The sequence below is a fragment of the Bactrocera dorsalis genome, chromosome 2, assembly GCF_023373825.1.
Source record: "Bactrocera dorsalis isolate Fly_Bdor chromosome 2, ASM2337382v1, whole genome shotgun sequence".
In the NCBI taxonomy this organism is placed as follows: domain Eukaryota; kingdom Metazoa; phylum Arthropoda; class Insecta; order Diptera; family Tephritidae; genus Bactrocera; species Bactrocera dorsalis.
This window is the reverse complement of record NC_064304.1, coordinates 39,921,521-39,941,959: the sequence shown is the minus strand read 5'-3', so window position 1 is coordinate 39,941,959 and position 20,439 is coordinate 39,921,521. Positions and strand designations below refer to the sequence as shown.

General features: G+C 34.3%; 3 protein-coding genes across 19 annotated transcripts in view; 2 read left to right on the top strand and 1 right to left on the bottom strand.

The window, feature by feature from the left end:
* The window catches only part of LOC105224589 (uncharacterized), a 91,537-nt gene extending 88,342 nt beyond the window's left edge, over nt 1-3,195 (top strand). For 3 of the 9 annotated variants that reach the window (XM_049447359.1, XM_049447361.1, XM_049447360.1), the window contains exons 8-11: nt 78-275; nt 994-1,136; nt 1,257-1,402; nt 2,675-3,195. In XM_049447359.1, the coding sequence (XP_049303316.1) occupies nt 78-275; nt 994-1,136; nt 1,257-1,402; nt 2,675-2,786 (599 nt within the window). In that variant the 3' untranslated portion in view covers nt 2,787-3,195. Of the gene's footprint in view, nt 1-77; nt 276-993; nt 1,137-1,256 lie in introns of all 9 variants that reach the window. The other 6 variants (XM_049447366.1, XM_049447364.1, XM_049447367.1 and 3 more) reach the window with 4 other exon arrangements.
* The window catches only part of LOC105224592 (uncharacterized), a 229,400-nt gene that overhangs the window by 103,774 nt on the left and 105,187 nt on the right, over nt 1-20,439 (bottom strand). The gene's annotated exons all lie outside the window — the stretch shown is intronic.
* LOC105224614 (bestrophin-1) overlaps nt 9,460-20,439 on the top strand; it is a 58,271-nt gene continuing 47,291 nt past the window's right edge. For 2 of the 9 annotated variants that reach the window (XM_049447351.1, XM_049447346.1), the window contains exon 1: nt 9,461-9,951. The gene's annotated coding sequence lies outside the window, so the exon portion shown is untranslated. Of the gene's footprint in view, nt 9,970-10,006; nt 10,153-12,554; nt 13,031-20,439 lie in introns of those variants that run through there. The other 7 variants (XM_049447354.1, XM_049447352.1, XM_049447353.1 and 4 more) reach the window with 6 other exon arrangements.

Here is a 20,439-nt window from a genome sequence, read left to right as displayed (position 1 = left end):
TATTTTTCAACACTAAATTAAATAAAAAATTTCACTTATTTAATTTGTTCTCTCCTCTCCTTTTCTACTTCAAACAGACTCTGAGGTGCACTTGCAGTGCGATGTGATTCAATGTTATGGACGTTGCATGGATGATGAAGATTGCAAACAAATCGCTTTGGCTGGTGCGGGTGCGGTTGGTTTTAGCAAAGGTGGCAACGCTAAATTGGGTCCAAATGAAGAGGGTTCCTTAGCGGGCACCACTGTGTTTGTGCTGGATCCTTCGCAGGCGCCATGTAAGTAACACAGCTTATAAATTAGAGCGCCAAAAGAGGTTAGAGCGAGGTTGGACTTACCCAACTATGAAGTCACACTTGAATAAATCCAATCATGTTCTTATAGTCTAAACTTCTTAAATAGTCATAAGCAGGCAAATTAATTTCAAGCTGTAAGAACTAAGAAGATTTCCTTTCATTCGTTGAGCTTGCGTTTAAGCCAAACACAGACAAGACAAGGCAACCAGACGTAAACGGAACTTCCACTAAGTCTCAGTCTGGTAATACATATATGTATATAAGAGAGTACTTTTCTTTGCAAAATCATCAAATTTATAGTTTTCAGCAAGTTCTTAAGGTCAGAAACGTTTATGAATTTTATTGTAGAACTCAATGTAATCGATAGTGTGGTTTAGCTAGCCCAGTTTCGTGAACATAGCCTTGCGCCATCGGTATGGATGCATACCTCCTTAAAGGAGCTACATCTGGAAGAAATAGATCTGCTAACTGCTTATTAGCATTAAAGTGGTCTAGAGACCTAACATTAGAAATGCTTATACATTAAAAGTGACATTCAGTGTCATTATTATTGTTTTGGTGGTGCATCGCAAATATTAAAGCCCAACAAAGACGCTCTAAAATTGTTTACGTTCAACTTTGGCTTCAAGTACTTTTTATAAACAAATCAAATAAAAAACTATGTTTTTGTTTTATTTTTATTTATTAATATAATTTCCAGTGGTCACCAGCACATGTGAGGACACCATCAACCCACCATGGCTGCTCTGGCTGGCCATTACTCTCGGCGTACTCTTCCTCATCATGTTGTTGATGAACATTTTCCTTTGCACCGCGATGAGTTGTAGTTGTGCGAACACAGAGGTAATTATCAAAACTAACAACAACAACAACATATTCATTCATACCGAAGTTCGAAATTTAACCAATGTGTATCATTATTTACTTTTTTTTCCCCGACCGTTATTGTTGTCACTAATCTAGATCATCGAAAAAGAACCATCTATCATTGAAGAATACGATCCGTACAGAAGTTGGCACGGTAGCCAGTATGGATCGCGTTACTCACTGCATGGGCGTGATGCGCATAAAGGCTACACAAGCGGTGGCTCGACGATACACTCGAATAGGTCTGATAGATACTAAGTTCGCTCAAAGAACCATTTATTTTTACAAAAACAAAATTACAACAAAAACAAAATAATAATGCATTAAATTATGTATGTATATGTTTATGTGCTAGTATGTGTTAGATAACACGAGCAGACAAAGGCAACAACAAAATCAACAAAAACAAAACAACGAGGAGTTGACAAGTGCATGCCAGAACACAAATTTCAAAAATTTCGGAAATTTAAAAAAAAAATTAATTAACTTTATTTTTTTGTTTTGATAATTTTTATTTTAATGGTTTTTTTATATATATTTTTTGGAAATTTTGAAAAAAAATTAAGTTTTGCTTTTTTAAATGATTTTTTTTTTAATAGTTCTTTTTTATAATTTTTTTTAAATAATTATTTATTATTAAACTGTATTTAATTTTTTTTTAAGTTTTTTATTTATTTTTAAATATATTTATTTCATTTTTTTCTGCAAATTTTGAAAAACAAATTAAGTAACTTGTATTCATATTTTTTTTATATAAATAATTATTTATTATTTAACTGTGTTTAATTTTTTTGTTTTTATATTTTTTCATATCGTTTTTGTATTATTTTTAACAATTTGTTTGTTTTTTTTTAATTTTTAAAATTTTTTTTTTCATTTTTAATTTATAATTTATTGTTATTAAAAAATTGTCACTGCCATTTGGGCCACCGACAAGCAACACATATACGAAATACCACAGAGTACAGTGAATACTACAAAATCAAATACGCCACAATGTATGTTTAGTTGTATGTGTATGTGGATGTGTTAATAATGATGTAATATGTAACTGTTTAACAACTACCATAATTTTAGAGTACAAATACTAATGTAAAATCAAAACAAGAAATCTGGCAACTATTAAGAGTTGTGCTGTAACTAACCAACGGGCACATATTTGAATATTTTTCACTCAAATTGTTTTCGCTCAAAATAGTTTACACTCAAAATGTAACTATAGCTATAATGTACACAAAACTTTCTGCAACTCAACTCGAAAAAACTGTAATTTTTCCATATTTGTTAGTAAATTATATTTTATTTCTAATTTTATTTTTAAACTCGTAAAAAAATATTATACTAAAGTGGTAGACACACTTTACACGCCCACTGTACTGTCACTCAATTATTTGTTTCACTTGTCCATTACTAAAACTGTCTGTTAACAATTTTGTTTTTACTCCTTGAAAACTTTGTGCGAACAATTTACAATAACAACAAATAGTTCTTTTAAAAATTGTGTATTCTTGAAGGTCGATTCCCATTGATAACGACAATTACGCAATTGTACATTCACGTCCCGGCTCTAGACAAACCGGACACGCGCAAGGACACCGCTCCCGCGGACCACCCAGTAATATGTAACACAAATAATGAAAATAATAATTATTATAATGCTAATAACACTTACTATTAAGTACAATTCTAAGATTTTTTGTTGGAAAGTAAAATTAATTACTTAAAAAAATCAAAGAAAATTGTAAATAAGCTAGTTTCAGCGCTCTAACCTCAAACTCTACACACGCATTCATTTTGGCCTTGAACGCTTTACGATATTAACGAGTGCACTCAAGCTTTACGGAGCGGCAACGCTCTCAATGCTTTGAGTGTGAATTAATTTTCATCCAAAAACAATTAAAAGCAACTTAAACCCCGTTACTTTTCCATATTAATAATACATTTTCGAAATTCAAACTTTTGCACTGCACTATAACTTCTATGTCCTCGAAAAATAGCAAAAAAAAAAACAAATAAACTCAAATCTGTCTCAATATGCGCTACTGTATTATATTTACTTGTGTCTTTTTGCTACTTCTACTTATATATAACCCTACATAAGTTAGGTTAAGTACGAAATTTATCAATATTAACCCAGTGTATTATTTTTTCCTTAAATAAAGAAATCATAACGAAAGATAAAATTAAGTCATTAGTTAAATAAGCGCGAACTATAAATTCTGAAAAGGCGATTGGCATTGAGACAAATTTTGGAAAATGAAAAAAAAATTGAAATAAAATATACAAAAATTTGCATGCCCTATACATATATGCATAATATAATCTATATTTAATAAAAATAAAAATTTACAAAAATATTTTATACAAACATTGTTGACTAAAAGTGTATGTAATTATGTGCGTAAATATGTACATTTGTATTAAAATAAATTAATCAAAAATAAAATATAAACTAATTGGAAATCTTGACTATTATTTATTTCATTATGTCAAGGAAAGTTAAGGGGTACAGCTAGAATTATTTGCTATTTCTCAAAACATCACTGCTGTGATGTGGGACTTTATCGTGGATGAAAGCAAAAAGAAAATAAAATACGAGTATAATAAATCTGTAAAGCATTCCCCTTGCAATGACTTACGATTTTTAAAAAATGACATTAACAAATGATAGACTTTAAAGAAAAATGTCGAATTTTTCAATACAACACCAATTATTCGGCAAAAAGGTGAAAGGATAACAATCGTTTTTAGCATTTTATTAACTTATAGCTGTATTACAGGTCACTTACTCACTTAGTCTCATTATGTGAGATATTGATATTAAAACTCATCTCATTATCTTGAAAATTTGTATACCTACAGTCTGTCAAGTAAGAGCGTGGTCGTGTTATTTTATAAAAAAAATTATTTTATGAAACTTTCATATTTATATATACATTGTACACATTACAAACAATGATGCAATTGGTCAATAGTGTGCCCAGTCACCGGCGTCGATAATTGCCTGGCATCTCCGAGGCATGCAATTTGACAGCGTATTCTAGTGGCAAGTATCTCCAGATCCGACGAATTTCGTAAGACAACTGCTTCAAAGTGTATGTGCAACTTCCACGAAGCTTCTGTTTAATATATGCCCACACATTTTCAATAGGGTTTGCATCGGGCGACTGCGACGGCCAATCCAATGCAACGACGCCAGATTGAGTTTTACACTGAGTAAAAAGCTTGCTGCGGTGCTTAGGATCGTTGTCCTCCTGTAGAATCCAATCTTCATTTTTTGTGATGAACCATCGTTTGGCAGATAGCAGCAAAGCCTTTTTGTAGATTTTTATAATTTTCTCGGCATTTAGGTTGTCAGTAAAGAGGTACAATGTGCCGAATCCATGCTTTGAGAAGCAGCCCCAAAGATGCACCTTTGTTCCATGTTTTACGGTCCGCTGAACAAGCCTATTGGCGGAAGTTGACCAGGCTCGCGTGAGGACAAAATGTTCCCTTATAGAACATTCATCAGCATAAATGACATTTTCAAAATCTCTATCAAGGTTCTCATGCGCCCAAGCGAGTTGTTTTGTCACAAGTTTTTCAGTCAACAGAAGCTTCTTCATTGTGTTGCGCCATTTCAGACCATGAGTATGAAGAACAGTTCGGATAGTTTCGTGGGATATATCTAAACCTTTTGCCACTAATTTCGCTTGTTCTTGCCGCAGTGTTAAAGCAGGATTCCGCGAAAACAGATTCACTATTCTTTTTTCATTTTTTTGTTCAATTTTCCTATCGAACCACGTTCTGGTAAATCATCGACATTTTTAGCCACTTTATATCGCTGTATCCACTTCTGTACAAATGCCTTCGACTTTCTCATATATTTAGCAGCCGCTGATTGCGACATTTTGGGACCTTTCGGGTGGATGCAAAGGAACACAGCCTCGTAGCGCGACGCGTACTTAGCACTCATGGCGTTTAACGTGATTCTCTTTCAAAAGATCAACGACAACTGAACCTTTGTTGACAATGCATCAAGGACAAAGCTTCCCTCTATCGGCTCGCGAAGGAATTAGAGCGAAATCTTTCATTAACTGTCGGTAAAGTCGACCACGCTCTTACTTGACAGACTGTATATATAATTCTATCTCGTTTAGCTTTAAGCTACGCTATTCCCGTAGCATTTCATTTTGCTATTGCTACCGTTCTCACTTTAACGGGAGCCGTAGCAGAGCCATAACATAACAATGTAAAAGTATGTGCTCTGCTCTGCTCGGAGTTTTGTAGGGTAAAAAACAATAGCTGTAGCAATTGTCAAAAATGAAGTGCTATGCTCAATTAATTTCGTTCGACAATGTTTTGAGAGATCCGTCCAATCAAAGGTCCCTGTTGATAAGTAATCTCGGGCTGATCAATTAAAAATTAACATTCAATACGTTATGATGAAAATATGAAATACATATGTACATATATACATGCGTGGTGCAAAAAAAAGAGATTGACCAGTTGCGTGAACTATACGTCCGAAAATTATTTCAAACATTTTATGCGATACCGCAAATTTGCGGATTAATAAAGTCAAAACATTAAGACAAAATAGTTATCTGTGTTTTATTTTAATTTTAATATACCTCAAAAACAAAACACTCAGTATACAATATGTAAAGCACTTAAAATATTTATTTAAGTTATAAAAGAAAACTTGGCTTTTACAAAAAACTGAGCTTACAGCGGTCACCATGAAGGCTAATCAAAAAAAGCTTTTAAATCTTCCGCGTAAACTTTTAATTTTATGTTGAAACATAACTAGGGACGTCCCTTATAAAGCGTTTGCAAAGAAATGAACATAGTAGACTGCGTTTTCGATGAAGGAAAACACATTTATTATAAGCTAAAACGAACATCTATTCAATAGTGAAGTTAAAGTTAAAAATATTTACTTTTATTCGAGACATGAAATACCCCAAAAAACTATGTGTGAAGATACGGCCGACTTGACGATGCAAGACAAGGATTTACAAAGAATAATAAAATTTGATTTATTTGATGCCTCGCTCTTCGTGGATCTTCTCTTCTTCTGGCTGCTTACTTTTCAGATACTCAAATTGGTGACAGTATGGGTTCGCCGAATTAAAAGTTTGACGTACGAAAGATCTCATAGTTGGTAGTTCCATTTCAATCCCACCAAACACATAAAAAAATTTTTCTTGATACTAAGTCCTAGCGTTTCCGCTGGCATACGGTAATTCGATTACTACCCGCAGATGGATATTGGATCACCAGGTTATTTTTTTTTTGCATTAACCCGTGGGCCATTCATACAAGGTGTATTCCAAAGTAAACAAGACTTTTTGGATCTAGTGCCCACATCTATATGTCGACTGTCCAGTGAGAATTTCATGACATTTCATTGATTGGAAGTGAAGTTATTGCATTTAAACGTTCAAAAGGCTTGCATCGGCATACTGGCGGCCATACCGGCCAACGAGCTAAAACACTCGTTTGGCATGCTTTTTGTCCGTGCAAAAAGCTGTATTGGAGCTGTTTAGTTTGGAAAGCTCCAAGTACATCGATTTTTATTTTATATCCAGCCTGATTTTAATGGTTCCCAATTGTTTTCATTTTTATACCCTGAACAGGGTAGATTAAGTTTGTAACACCCAGAAGGAAGGGTCGGAGAAGTATATATATAAATGATCAGTATGTCGAGCTGAGTCGATATACCCATGTCCGTTTGTCTGTCCGTCTGTCTGTATATATACGAACTAGTCCCTCAGTTTTTAAGATATTGTTTTGAAACTTTGCAAACGTCATTTTCTCTTCAAGAAGCTGCTCATTTGTAGGAACTGAACGATCGGAATCAAGTTCTTGTAGGGAAAACTTTCACATTTGACGTGGTATCTTCACGAAATTTGGTACGGAGTATTTTCTAAGACAACAATGTAATCTGCGAAGAAATTGTTCAGATCGGTTAGCTATAGCATATAGCTGCCATATAAACTGAACACATAGTTACTAACAGAAATTCACCTGTGAAGGGTATTTAGCTTCGGTGCAACCGAAGTTAACGTTTTTTCTTGTTGTGTAATGTTTAGCTCCTGAGCTATCGGATTCATATTCCCTTTCGTAATTCGGCAAATTTCGGCAATTGCCTTTCCAGAGCGGGGTGTGTCGTTGAAATCAAAATTATTGGCACAGAATTGACGAATCGAAAATTGCCTCCGATTGCCTGTTACAATATCGGGACGGTAAACACTATTTACATCCCTAGCCGCCTGGTTTGTGTGTTTATCTCTATTAAAGAAAAAGTTGAAAGTATGATATTTTCTCTTTCAAAAAATGCTAAGTCAAGTATTCGCAGGACTGTTTGCGAAAATTTTAGTACGAAATCTTATCTTTATATCGACATATGTATGTGTACAGCGTAAACCGATTATATACAACGTAAGGCTCGGATTACTAAAGCCGTCTATTGAAGAAGTAATGTATTTATTTTTTCTAGAACTTATACATATACATATATTACACATAAAACCGTTACCTAATTAAATCAAACAAAAAATCATTTTATATATATTTTTTTATAATATTCTTATGTACATATGTATAATATAATTAAAAAAATATTCTTGTTATTTTACCTTCTACTTTTCTTCATAAACCTTTTTAAGTAAGAAATTATTTTTAGTTTGCTTTAATATCGGGTTCTCCTGTAAATATTTGCCAACGAGCTCTGCGGTTTTTGTTTTTAAATTTTAAACAACAACTAAATAAGAACAAAAAATTTAAAAATCGCATTGAGTTGTAAAAACTCTAACGTCTGAAATTTAATTAGCGACAAAACAGTGATAAATGATTCATAAATGCCTTTGCGCAACAATTACTCAGCTTCAATGTGAGACGGTCCACAATGCTAACTTTATTGACATTCGCATTTAAATTCGTACGAGTATACTATAGATATAAGTGAGAGTAGTCGCTGTATATGTGTATGTATGTATGCTTTTGTATAATTGCACTTCTAAGAAACGATGAATAAGCTGCATTTTTTTTATTGGCGTAGTTATAACTACTAATTTAGCTGTGCTCATGCTCCTCATTGATTTTTTTATATAAACTAATAATTTACCACCGAAAAGTTGTTGTTGTTCTAAGAATTTGGAAGCATTTAATTTTGCAGTAATTTGAAAGTGGTTGCGTTGCCAACTATACCACAATTTAGCTCACTTCTTTGTGTATTAAATGTGACAACTTCCGTTTGTTGTGGCGACATCTAGCGGTGGCTAGCACATCGAGTCACACTTGAACTAATAAATGATGCCGTATTGTTGTTTGTTAGATAAGAAATGTCTACAAAATTTCTCAAAAAACTACCAACTAAAAAAGTGCAAACAAATAATTTTATATGAAAGTATATAGTAATATATATACATATAATATATATTGTATATGGATAACTATTTTAGAGCCACAATTTCATATATATCCACATAAGGAATTAATAACCACGAGCAAGCTTTCGAAAGCTTTCAATTAAAACCAAATTAAAAAAAAAATTATTTTCTTCAACTATGTATGTCTCATTATGCGGCTATATCTACAAAACGAGTTTTATTTAGGTAAGTATCTGTCACGTAAATGGCCGAGATCACTGAGATATTGAAGAAACTTCCTAATCTTTACAGGATATCGAGTGTAATTAGAAAACTTGATAAGTTTTTTCATAAGTTAATTAATTTTATATATATTCTTAAAATATTTACGATAAATATACCCTTGAAACTTTAAAATCATTTACAAAGTTTTATTTATTTAATTCCAAAAATAATATTTTTTGGCATCTAACACACTGGGTATTCCTCTTAAATTTGTATGACAATTTTTTCGATCTGATTTCACATGCCATATCATATAAACAGCTGTTTCTTTCTTATAGTATCTATTATTACAGTGTGTTATGGCAAAAAAAAATTAAGAATGAGGTTATATTGTACTCTACATAAGTGTGATAATGAATTCAAAATGTTGTGAACTTGACTAATAAGATACATATATCGTTAAAAATGCTCAAAATTTATTTGTATATGAATAAACGAGAAATACTCAATGTTTTCGATAATTTGAAAATCAGCTCCAATCAGTATAAATATCAATCAGTCACACATAATATACACTTACATTCAATTAAATAAGAAAAAATAATTTATTTAATATTTTGCTTCATCTTCACTTCTAACAGTGTGTCAAAATGACAAATCGAGTCACGCACGGGTTAAACACTCCATAAGCAGCCTTCCGCAATAGCTTGCAAATGCTTGCTAGTCAGTCAGCTGGCGTTGCCAATCGAGTACGGATGCGAGTAGCGGTTGGGCAAAGTGTTCAAAGTGTTTTGGAATTAAATTATTTGTGTGTGGTGTTTTCGCGAGTGTCGTCCGGCGTTCGTTTCGTTGGCACTGTTGCCGCAATTTGTGTGTGTAATTGAATATATTTGAGTAAATAATATAAAAATACATAAGCAAGTGTTTGAATTTGCATTTCTGTGTGTAAATAAGTGCGCTTATGAAATTATTATAACCCGAAAAAATATTACTAATAAGAAAAGAGGCAGCAAAGCAAAGCAAACAACGCACAAAAACATTCTCTACTTGTGAATTGCCAACAACAACAAGCGCACGTCTGCTGAGTCGTACGTAGGGAGAGCAGCGGAGCGGGAGACATAATGGCAACTGCAAATATTGCATCCACTCTGCGCTGCCGCTACCTATGACATTTGGTTTCGTACCTTTATTGCCGCTGCAGTGACAAGCACGTGAGTGTGTGTGTATGTGTGAGTTTGTTTGCGTTTTCATTTGTTTTTGGCGACTTTTGAACCTCTCACACGAATGTTGCTATTGCTGGCATTCTACCTCTACTGCAACTGTAGTGTGCTGTTACCTGAAGTAGTGGATTTGTATTGGATTAACTTAGCTTCGCGTATTTTTGCGGCAATTCGGTTTATTTATTCCAGCTCGTGAGTGGCAGATTTTTTTTTATTACACATTGTAGCTTCTTTTTAGAAACAGAATCTGAATATGCTAAATTGTGAAATGAATAACAAACAAACAACAAATAACTTGATTGGAAATCGGCTATTTAAATGCAAAGCAAACAAAGAACAAAGAGAAAGTAAAGAATAAAATAAAAATATTTTGAATTCAAGCGGAAAGTATGCCGCGTGATTTTAACTATCTTCGTAAATGATTGGCTCCGACTTACTTTCTTCTACTGTGTTTGATTCGTAATCCTAAATGTTATGCGCTACATGCGAATTCTATTTAGGTTGCCCCATTCGTTGTACATTCAACTAGCTTCACTTCCTCCGTCAGCCGTTCCCTCCCATTTGTCGCGGATTTTATGTTCCAAACGTTTCGTCACTTCTTCATTTGAGTCGTGATTGTGCTCTGTATTGATTTTCGTCGACGAATTTATGGTTAATACATAGTTGCAAATAATTGTGCTATTTTGATACTCGCATTATACTAGTAGACACATAAATACAAGTACAAGTATATCTGTCTGTTTGTGTGTGCGTTCTACTTCTGCTGCCCATTGTCATAAATATTTAAATTCTTAGTTTGCAAAAGTTCCAATTGCGATACAAGAATTTAATGCAGTGTTGAGCGACAGAGCCGGCGTGACTATTGGATTTCCGCTGATGTGCGTTACAGTGGGACGCAAGGGATAAAAACACGTACAAAATTAGATATTAATTTTTATATTTATATTTTCATATAATCAAATTGTTTATTATATAAGTTTAAATTGATTTTTTCCTTTCGTGCCTGTCTTCCGTCTATCACAACATGATCGACCTAGTTGGTGGCTTATCGATCCGGAAACAGCCAGGTAGCTTGATGAATTTTTCTATGCTAAGTCGATCAGCCTCAATCCATTTGCGAATATTTCATCATGGATACTGAATTTACTGACCGTTGTGCCAAAGTTGCCTTCATTGCCCACCCTGGCGATAAAGCCGGCAAGCACGATTTTGACATCGTAACTGGTGCAGCTCTCATAGGTGTGTTCCAAGCGCTCATAGATCATCACATCGTCCTTTTCTTCCGTCGGAGTGTGGGCGCATATGAGCCATATATGGCCAAACATTCATGCAATGATCGTCATCAAAAGGGGTTTCTCTAATACTAGACCGTTTTGTTTTTTTGCGGGTGTTTTTTTTTAACGTGGCGGGTCCCAAACCCAGAGCACAACCTTGGGTAGGGATGTTTTGCCTTCTCACTTTAGCTCGCATTCAAACGGGTACCTATAGGATACTTGGTTCAAGACCAGATGTCGTGAGCTGAGTGCCTCTATGTAAAAGAATCGTTTCTGGCCACTCCCAAGTGAATGGCAATGGACTATTTTTAGGCAAAAACTGAAACTTCAGAGTTTTTCGAATTTCACTCTTGCAAACCTTATTTTTTAACATATGTTTGAAAGCTTTAAAAAAATATTGATAACAAATAACGATTACTGGGGTAATATTCTTCTTCAAGAGATTCTGTATAACTAATGATGATTCTTGGAACTCGTGGTTAATAAAAACAGGGTTTAAGCTACTTAAGAGTTGCTGGAAAATAAGTATAATTTTAGCAAAAAAATTAACATAGAACTGGCGCCTTAGACCATCATTCACAATTTGCTAAACCCAAATCACTGTGCAGCATATTTCCGCGCGCAATATTGTAGCTGTCAGCTAGTTCATTACATTCTATGAGTCATTTGCAGTAGCAATCGCTTAGGAGCGTAAATCAAAGTGAGTGGCCTACCGAGAATTGAGTGAGTTCTTCATGTTTGGTAGCGCACTACACACACACGTATATGGTATATGACGTATGTACCACCGACAAAAATAAATAAAGGAACAAGTGAAATGAAGTACATATACATACATATGTATGTACAATTGTGGGTTATGTTTTACCGGCAAAGGTGGATACACAAAAGTGTAACCCCACTGGTGGCATGCGGAAAGAAATTCTGTGCAGTTCAGTGCTCGCATTCCGCAAACTGTCAACGAGTTGAAGTAGGCGAAGTAATTCTATAGTATAACACATTTAATTTAAAATAAAATGCTTCACAGTTAAGCAACGCAGCTGCCAAGAGAATAAAATAATTAAAATCGAAAAGCAAATTTCAGTACTAAGTGCGCACAGTTGAAGTAAACAGGCAATTCTGCTTTGATCGTGTGCAATTTTCTCCAAATTCAAATTCAAAGAATATTTTCATGCCTCGACTTGCTAAAACTTGTAGAACCTGCAGTGATTTGCTTAAATAACGTAGGTGTAATAATCTTTCATATTTGGCAGAGTAATTCTAATGAAATCGCACTTAAGTATGTACAAATGTGCTTAAGTAAACAATAAAAATAACACTTGGCTGGCACTGTGTTATGTGATTCGCCAGCAGTTCATAATGCCAGACACAAATATATTGTTTTTTAAATACATAAATTCTATATTTGAAGAAAAGAATAAACAAGTGCAAATGGTTTATGGAAAAAATGCAAATAAAATTGGCTAAAATTAACAAAAAGCACGCCAAAAACGCTTGCTTTGCAGAAAATGTGTAGTTAAAGCCGGCGTCATAAAACACCGAAACAACAAAATCGTTGCCAATATGTCAATAACCCAACCGCCTGACCAGTAACTCACGCCTTGAATAATTCATTATAATTTCTCCATTTATACCATACACACATATACATATGTGTATGTACATATGCACATAGCTTATTTTAAATTGTGCACTAAGCAATCGCTATCGTTGGCCGAAACAAGTGGCCCATATCACAAACAATCGCTCAACATCATGCCGGTATCGTATATTACCTACAACAGTTTTATAGAAAGGTAAATGGCACATAAATTACAATTTTCATATAAACATACATACACACATGCATATGCATAGTAAATTTTTATATAGTGAGAGCCTCGCAATCTTCTTGGTTTAAAGGTCCAGTCTTTAAGAATATGCAAAAAAAATTGATTTTTTCAAAATTCTAGGCTAGAATACCCCCTTAAGGTGAATTTTTGTCAGCTGAAAATTTTATCTTAGAATATGTAATGTTCTTTTTAAGTCTTCTCTTATATGCTGAGTATATGTAGGTTGATAAATTTATTAAATTTTATTATAGCAACAAAGTTGCTAAGGAGAGTATTATAGTTTTGTTCACATAATGGTTGTTTGTAAGTCCTAAAACTAAAAGAGTCAGATATAGGGTTATATATACCAAAGTGATCAGGGTGACGAGTAGAGTTGAAATCCGGATGTCTGTCTGTCCGTCCGTCCGTCCCTCCGTGCAAGCTGTAACTTGAGTAAAAATGAAGATATCATGATGAAACTTGGTACACACGTATTTCTTGGCTCCATAAGAAGGTTAAGTTCGAAGATGGGCAAAATCGGCCCACTGCCACGCCCACAAAATAGCGGAAACCGAAAACAGTGTCATAACTAAGCCATAAATAAAGATATTAAAGTGAAATTTGGCACAAAGGATCGCATTAGGAAGGGGCATATTTGGACGTAATTTTTTTGGAAAAGTGGGCGTGGCCCCGCCCCTACTAAGTTTTTTATACATATCTCGGAAACTGCTATAGCTATGTCAACCAAACTCTATAGAGTCGTTTCCTTCAGGCATTTCCATATACAATTCAAAAATGGAAGAAATCGGATAATAACCACGGCCACCTCACATACAAAGGTTATGTTGAAAATCACTAAAAGTGCGTTAACGAACGTTATGAAATCTCGATTATCACTTTATCATGCGAGAGTATAAAAAGTTGGGTGACACTCAACTTAGCCCTTCCTTACTTGTTATGCATGCTTACATTCATAAATATACTTATACATATTTATGCACATGTATTGTCGGAATATTCAACTGGAGAGTAAACACTGACTCGTTAAGCCTATGCATTTTACGTTATTTCCACGCCATTCATTCTGGTTTATCTTCTAAACACTTGTACCCGTTTAATGCCGCCACCGTCAACACATTTCTTGGCGTCTTTGATAACAAAGTAGCGTGTCGCTGTTTTTGTTTTTATTATTATATCATTTTCTATTTTTCGTTTATTGATAACACGACTTTTTGGCGCGTGTTAATGAATATTACACCTTAAAATGCGAGAAATATTTATATAATTTAAATTTTATCTTCATATACATACAGACAATATAATTGTTACATAAGCTACTTGTAGCGCGTTATTTTACACTTAACCCCCTTACTGGCAGGCGCGTTAGTCACCCTGTGCTTTTCATTTACATATAATTGCAATAAATTTCATTTTGATTGTTTATAATTGCAATAATATTAATTTCCATTGCTCTATGTTCCGCGTACAAACATTTAAAAGCTCTCGCTGCCGGTTTCGTTCTCATTTTTATTGCTGAATGTCTGTTGTAAAATATACTTGAGCAATTGCTTTACTAAAACTTAAAACGTACATACTTATCTGCTTTTATTTTTGTTGACTTTTTCTTTCTTTTCAAGGCCTGTGTGTTTTGTTCGCTCGGTACATATGTACATATGTATATTCTTATATTTGGTATATCTCTATGTAATAAGTGCCTGAGAACAAGCAAAGTTTGTGATAATAAATAGTTTTAACCGAGTCTTGTTTGTAATGTTTGCAGCAATTTTATATATCTGCAAAGTAAGTTAAGTTGATTTAAGTCATTAATGGAAATTTAAGTTATCCCGAACAATTTATTCAAGACTCGATCGCTTATTTTATCATAAACTATACTTCAGAATCAGAACTTCAATTTATTAGTTTATTTATTTTACCAGGATTTTATTAGAAATCATAATACCTTCACTAGCTTAAGTGGCCTTAAGCTCTTTTAAAATATTTATAAAATATATATTTAGTTATGCTGGTTAGGTTGGACGAGTTATAATAAAAAGGCAGTGCGAAGCGCCGATTAGAGAGCAAGAGGCCTGCGAATTGAACTCATTACCTTAGGAAATATCATTTACTATCAGTTTACTGGCCTCTTTTCGCAAGATCTGAATGCTAGATGAAGAAAAAACACATAAACTTAAAATTAAAAGAAATATTATCATTCGAAAGAACATTCTTTGGAATATATTTTCTGAAGGTAATCTCTTTCAAATGATGGCAGCGGCTACGTCTCAGATGTTTCATCCGTTGAGTCCAACTTTCGATGGCTCGTTTGAGCATTTCGTCGGGTAACTGGCGAATGACACGCGTGATATTTTGCTCCAAGGCCTGAATCGCATAGACATACAATTACACATCCCCAAAGAAAAAAGTTTACCGGAGTGATATCACATGATCTTGGTGGCCAATCGACTAGCCCAAAACGTGAAAATATTTGCTCAGCGAAGTGTGCTCTCAATAAATCCATTGGTTGATACGATGGGTGGCTTCGTTCTCAACAATGGTGTCGATTTTTGAAGAAATTTGGATCGATCCAAGTTCCAAGTTTCCAATCTGCGATTGCATTTTTGAATCTTACATTCTTGAACTACTGATGAATCGGAGTAATTATGATATGATAAATATTTATATAGATCACAAAGTGAAGTAAAATTGTCTCCTCCAGTCTGAAACATCGATATGTCATTCTTCATAGAAATCATACAGCTCTGATTGAACAATAATAGAAAATAATTCGCGCTTCAATGTGCGGCCTCTACAGGGTAACTAAATATACCCTGAATAAGGTATACTAAGTTTGCCACGAAGTTTGTAAAACCCAAAAGGAAATATCAGTGACCATATAAAATATGTACATACAAGGTGAGTTCCAAAGTAAACAGGACTTTTTGATTCTAGTGCCCCCCTTGGTGGGGCCATCTATATGTCGACTGGTGCGTTCGAATCTGCTATCTTTATCGATGGTCCAGTGAGAATTTCATGACATTTCATTGATTTGAAGTGAAAATATTGCGTTTTAAATGTTAATATGTTTGTGTTATCGGTGCGAAAATGAGCTTCGAACACGATGTTGCACGATAATGCGCCGTCTCATCGATCGACGCTTGTGACCAATTATTTGACCAAAAATCACTTTTTAACTATTAACCACTCCCTGTATTCACCTGATATGGTCCATGAAAGGAAAGCGTTATGCAGACGTAGAGGCCTTTCAAAACGCTTGCATGTGCCATACCGGCCATCGAGCTAAAACACTCGTTCGACATGCTTTTGGACCGCGCAAAAAGCTGTATTGAAGCAGAAGGAGACTGTTTTGAACAAAATAAATTGATTTTGCAGAAAAAATCATTTGTTCTGTTTTTTTTTAAGTCCTGTTTACTTGGAAAGCACTTTTTATGTATATAAATGATCAGTATGACGAGCTGAGTTGATTTAACCATGTCCGTCTGTATATACGCAAACTACTGATTCAGTTTTTGAGATAGCGATCTGAAATTTTGCACACGTTCTCGCTTGGGTGGTTAGCTTCGGGTTAGTTTTTATCGAAGTCATCTAACGGTAGGCATAGAAAAAGTGCTGTTCGAAGGGGTCGGATCATAGGGGGAGGGATGTTTGAGGGACATACAAAGAAGTAGTTACAATTATGCGGGAACTTATTGTGCGCTGGACATCTTTCAGTACGTGAATATGGTCGCTGTGGATTTAGTGGGGGAGTTTCAAGCCCCTTGAAGCAAAGAAGCGAGAGAAGCCGTTTACTTTCAAACACTTGCCATTGATTCCATTGTCTGATGTCAAGTGATGGAAATTTCCTTTGGTAGTTGATGAAGTTTCGAAATATATATAGAAGTTAAACAGTAACGATAAGAATACACGACCCTGTGGAACCATTTGTTTGATTCTTCTTAATTTAGAGTGTTGCTGACCGCACAAGTAGTACATGCTCCACCTCTTCAGACCTGGACGGGCATTGAAATTTTCTATGTCTTCATATAGCGTTTGTATGATTGACTGTATCAAAAGCTTTTGGCAAGTCCAACGCTACGAGGAGGTCTTCTCAGGTTGGTTTTTGGTTTAGTCCATGAACTGGGCGTTTATGGCACTAATTTCTGTGATGGTGTTGTGTACTTTGCCAATAAAGCTTCCGAAGTTAACGTTTTTCTTGTTTTTCGAATAGATATACTTGTATGTAACTTCACTTAAAATTGTTAGATTTTTTTTAATTTTTTATATTTTTTGAGAGCTAAGTATGTCCCTTGTTTTTTAAAAAGATTTTGTATTTTTCTACTTTCTCCAAGAAAGATTGTACTTTGATTGAAAATATTATTTTATTTTGTTTACACTTAACCACACTTTTATGATTCACATCAGCCTTCTTTGTTTACATATTTACAGACGTAAATATTTTCGGCTGTAATGTCTTGATAGGCAATGCAATACAATGAGGAAACCACAAAAACAAATTAACATTGGTTTGTAAATAATACCACAGTGAAACAAATGTGATCAGATATATAAAGTATCATCGAAGTAATCAGACTTTTCCGTAATTCGAGACGGTAAGCGTGGGCTGAGGTTGGATTTGCTTGTATTTCAAGCTCATTACTGAAAATATTTGATTGAATATTGCTCAAGGCAGAAAATTTCTGTATTATTATCATTAAATTTTCAACATAGAAGCATACTTGTGAACTTTATTTAAATAGCGATAAAATTCTGTAAATAAATATTAATAAATGTTCATATTTTATTTAGTTTCATCATAAATATTTACTTGTGTTATCAAAAAGCTAATGTTTACTTAATGTTGTATGTAGTCAAAGGCATTTTTACAAATATTAAAGGTTCAGAGTAGCTTTTTTTATCAGTTGATGATCAACGATTTTAATATATTTTAACGTTCGTGCTTCAAAAATATAATTTGAAATACAAATCCCCATTGTAATTGTTTTTTTTTACATTTTTAAGCCAGAATTTACCATATATACGCTAAATACCTAGATTTATTCCTTTTATTTACTTCTTCATTCGACCATATCGATAAAAAAAAACATTCCATTAAGGCATAAAAACTTTACTCGCAGGCCAAGCAACTCGGGCTCATAAGAAAAGAGTTTTAAAACTGAAATGATGTCATGTTTTTAGCGCGAAAACTGCAGAGCAAGCGAATGTGTAACCATACGAATACAGGAGCGCACAAATAACAAAGCCGACTTTGTATTTTGATTTCATTTTTTGCGTAGAATTTTTGTTTTTTCTCCATTAACCTTTTTATTCTCTTCTCTTTTCTGTCTACGCTTTTGTAATGATTTTCATTTCCGCCTCTATGTATGGTATGTACGAGTGTCTCTTCAACAAGTCATTGAGTCATTAATTACCTTTCAAGCCTAGTTTGGCAACACTTCTAAACAGTGGACGCCATACATTGGTTACGATTCATGGATAAGTAGAAAACAAATATCATAATATATACATACATACATACATATGGTGCACATATGGTTTATAGTATACAAGTATATGAGGGATTAAATTCTAAGATCATTTAAAATTTGATGAAACAACGAAATACATACATATATATACAAAATGTACATAAACGTCGTATATTTTTCCTACAACTAGAGAAGTGGTAAACCGAACAAGCAACTGGCCGAAATACAATAGCCTGATAGAGACTTTAATAAGGAATCCAAAAACCTTTCTTTTTGTTATATTCTCATATAACTTAGAAGAAAGTAGAGATTAAAAAAACTTCAAAATTGTAGATAATTTCGTGTATCTTGAAACTCGAATTAATGCCAACAACGTCAGGCTCGAAATCCAACGCAGAAACCCTATTGCCAACAGGTGTTGTTTCGGACTGAGTAAGCAATAAGGAAGTAAAGTCCTCTCTTGACGAACAAAGACCAAATTCTACAAGGACGATGATAACATCTGATGAGTCAGAAGGTCATATCGTCCGTATGCATGAAAACACTCTAGCTCTGAAAGTATTCCACGCAGTACGCGCCGGGGGAAGCAGAGAAAGAGGAAGACCTCCACTCCATTGGAAAGATCAGGTGGAGAAGGACCTGGCTACACTTGTAATCTCCAAATGCCGCCAAACAGCGAAAAATACGAACGATTGGCGTGCTGTTGTAAACTCGGCTTTAATTTGGATTTCAAATCTTATAGTTTTTGAGAGTACATCGTAAATATATAAAATAAAGATATTTTCACTTATTTCTTGAGAGCCTTGTCTGGCATAAAAATCAGCCGCCACATTATTGATAAGCTGAAATCGTTTCGTCCAGGATGGTCTCAAGATATAGCTATAGCTATGATTTTTTTATATCGTGAAAATCAGTCTTTCTACTAACCAAGTGATAACCCATGATCTTTCCTGCAGTGATTGCTCATAGAGCCTATAATAGTACTTTATGCGTTTTAGCCGAAAAATATTGCCCAGAAGTGGTTAAGCGGCATTAAAGATAATAAATAGAGAAGTGTTATTCATATTTTCGAAGATATTGATTAATGTAGACGATATATTTTCGAAGCAAAAATTCTCTCTCCGTGTCTCTCTTTTCCCTAATGGTGGCTTACACCTTTCAGCTCCCTATCTGTAAGCTATTATTGAACGAATTTCAAAACGAAAAGTAGTTTTGAACGAAGTTATTCGGTTATTATTAACTATCTTTCGGTCGAACTTCTTTCGTACCCTTTTGATAACCGACGAGCGTTACTGAGCTGAAGCGGCTAATCGACTTTAAGGACAGCAAGATTGATATTGATCTTTTGAAGGTTTTGTTTAAAGTAGACGGTAAATTTATGAGGTAAAAATTCTCTCTCTCTCTCTCTTTGAATAACTCTCTCGCTCTCTTCCTTTTAGTCATCTGATGGTAAATTACACCTTCACATCATTGTATGTAAGCTCTTACTGAGCGAATAGTTCTGGAAGTACTTATTCAATTACCACTATCAATTACGGTCGTACTTTCTTCGTTACTTTTTGGCTAGCCAATGATCAACATCCGAGAGCATTTCTGATGACAAAGCTTTGAAAACGGATCTCATACTAACACCACCAAACGAGGGAGGAAATCAGCCAAACAAAGTCTTAACGCGATATTATTAATAAATTCTAACGCTTGTGAGAAATTCAGCCCATTTGTTACTATTATGATATCTCTTGAGCAAAGCTTTGTTCAAAGAATATTAAAAAATATGTACACTACATTGCCAGACATATAGTTCATAAAAATATTTTCACATTAATATATCCAACCTAATTATCCAGTTTCTGCTGCATATGTAACACACAGCCATAACAGAGGCACATACTCGTACATACATACCTATTC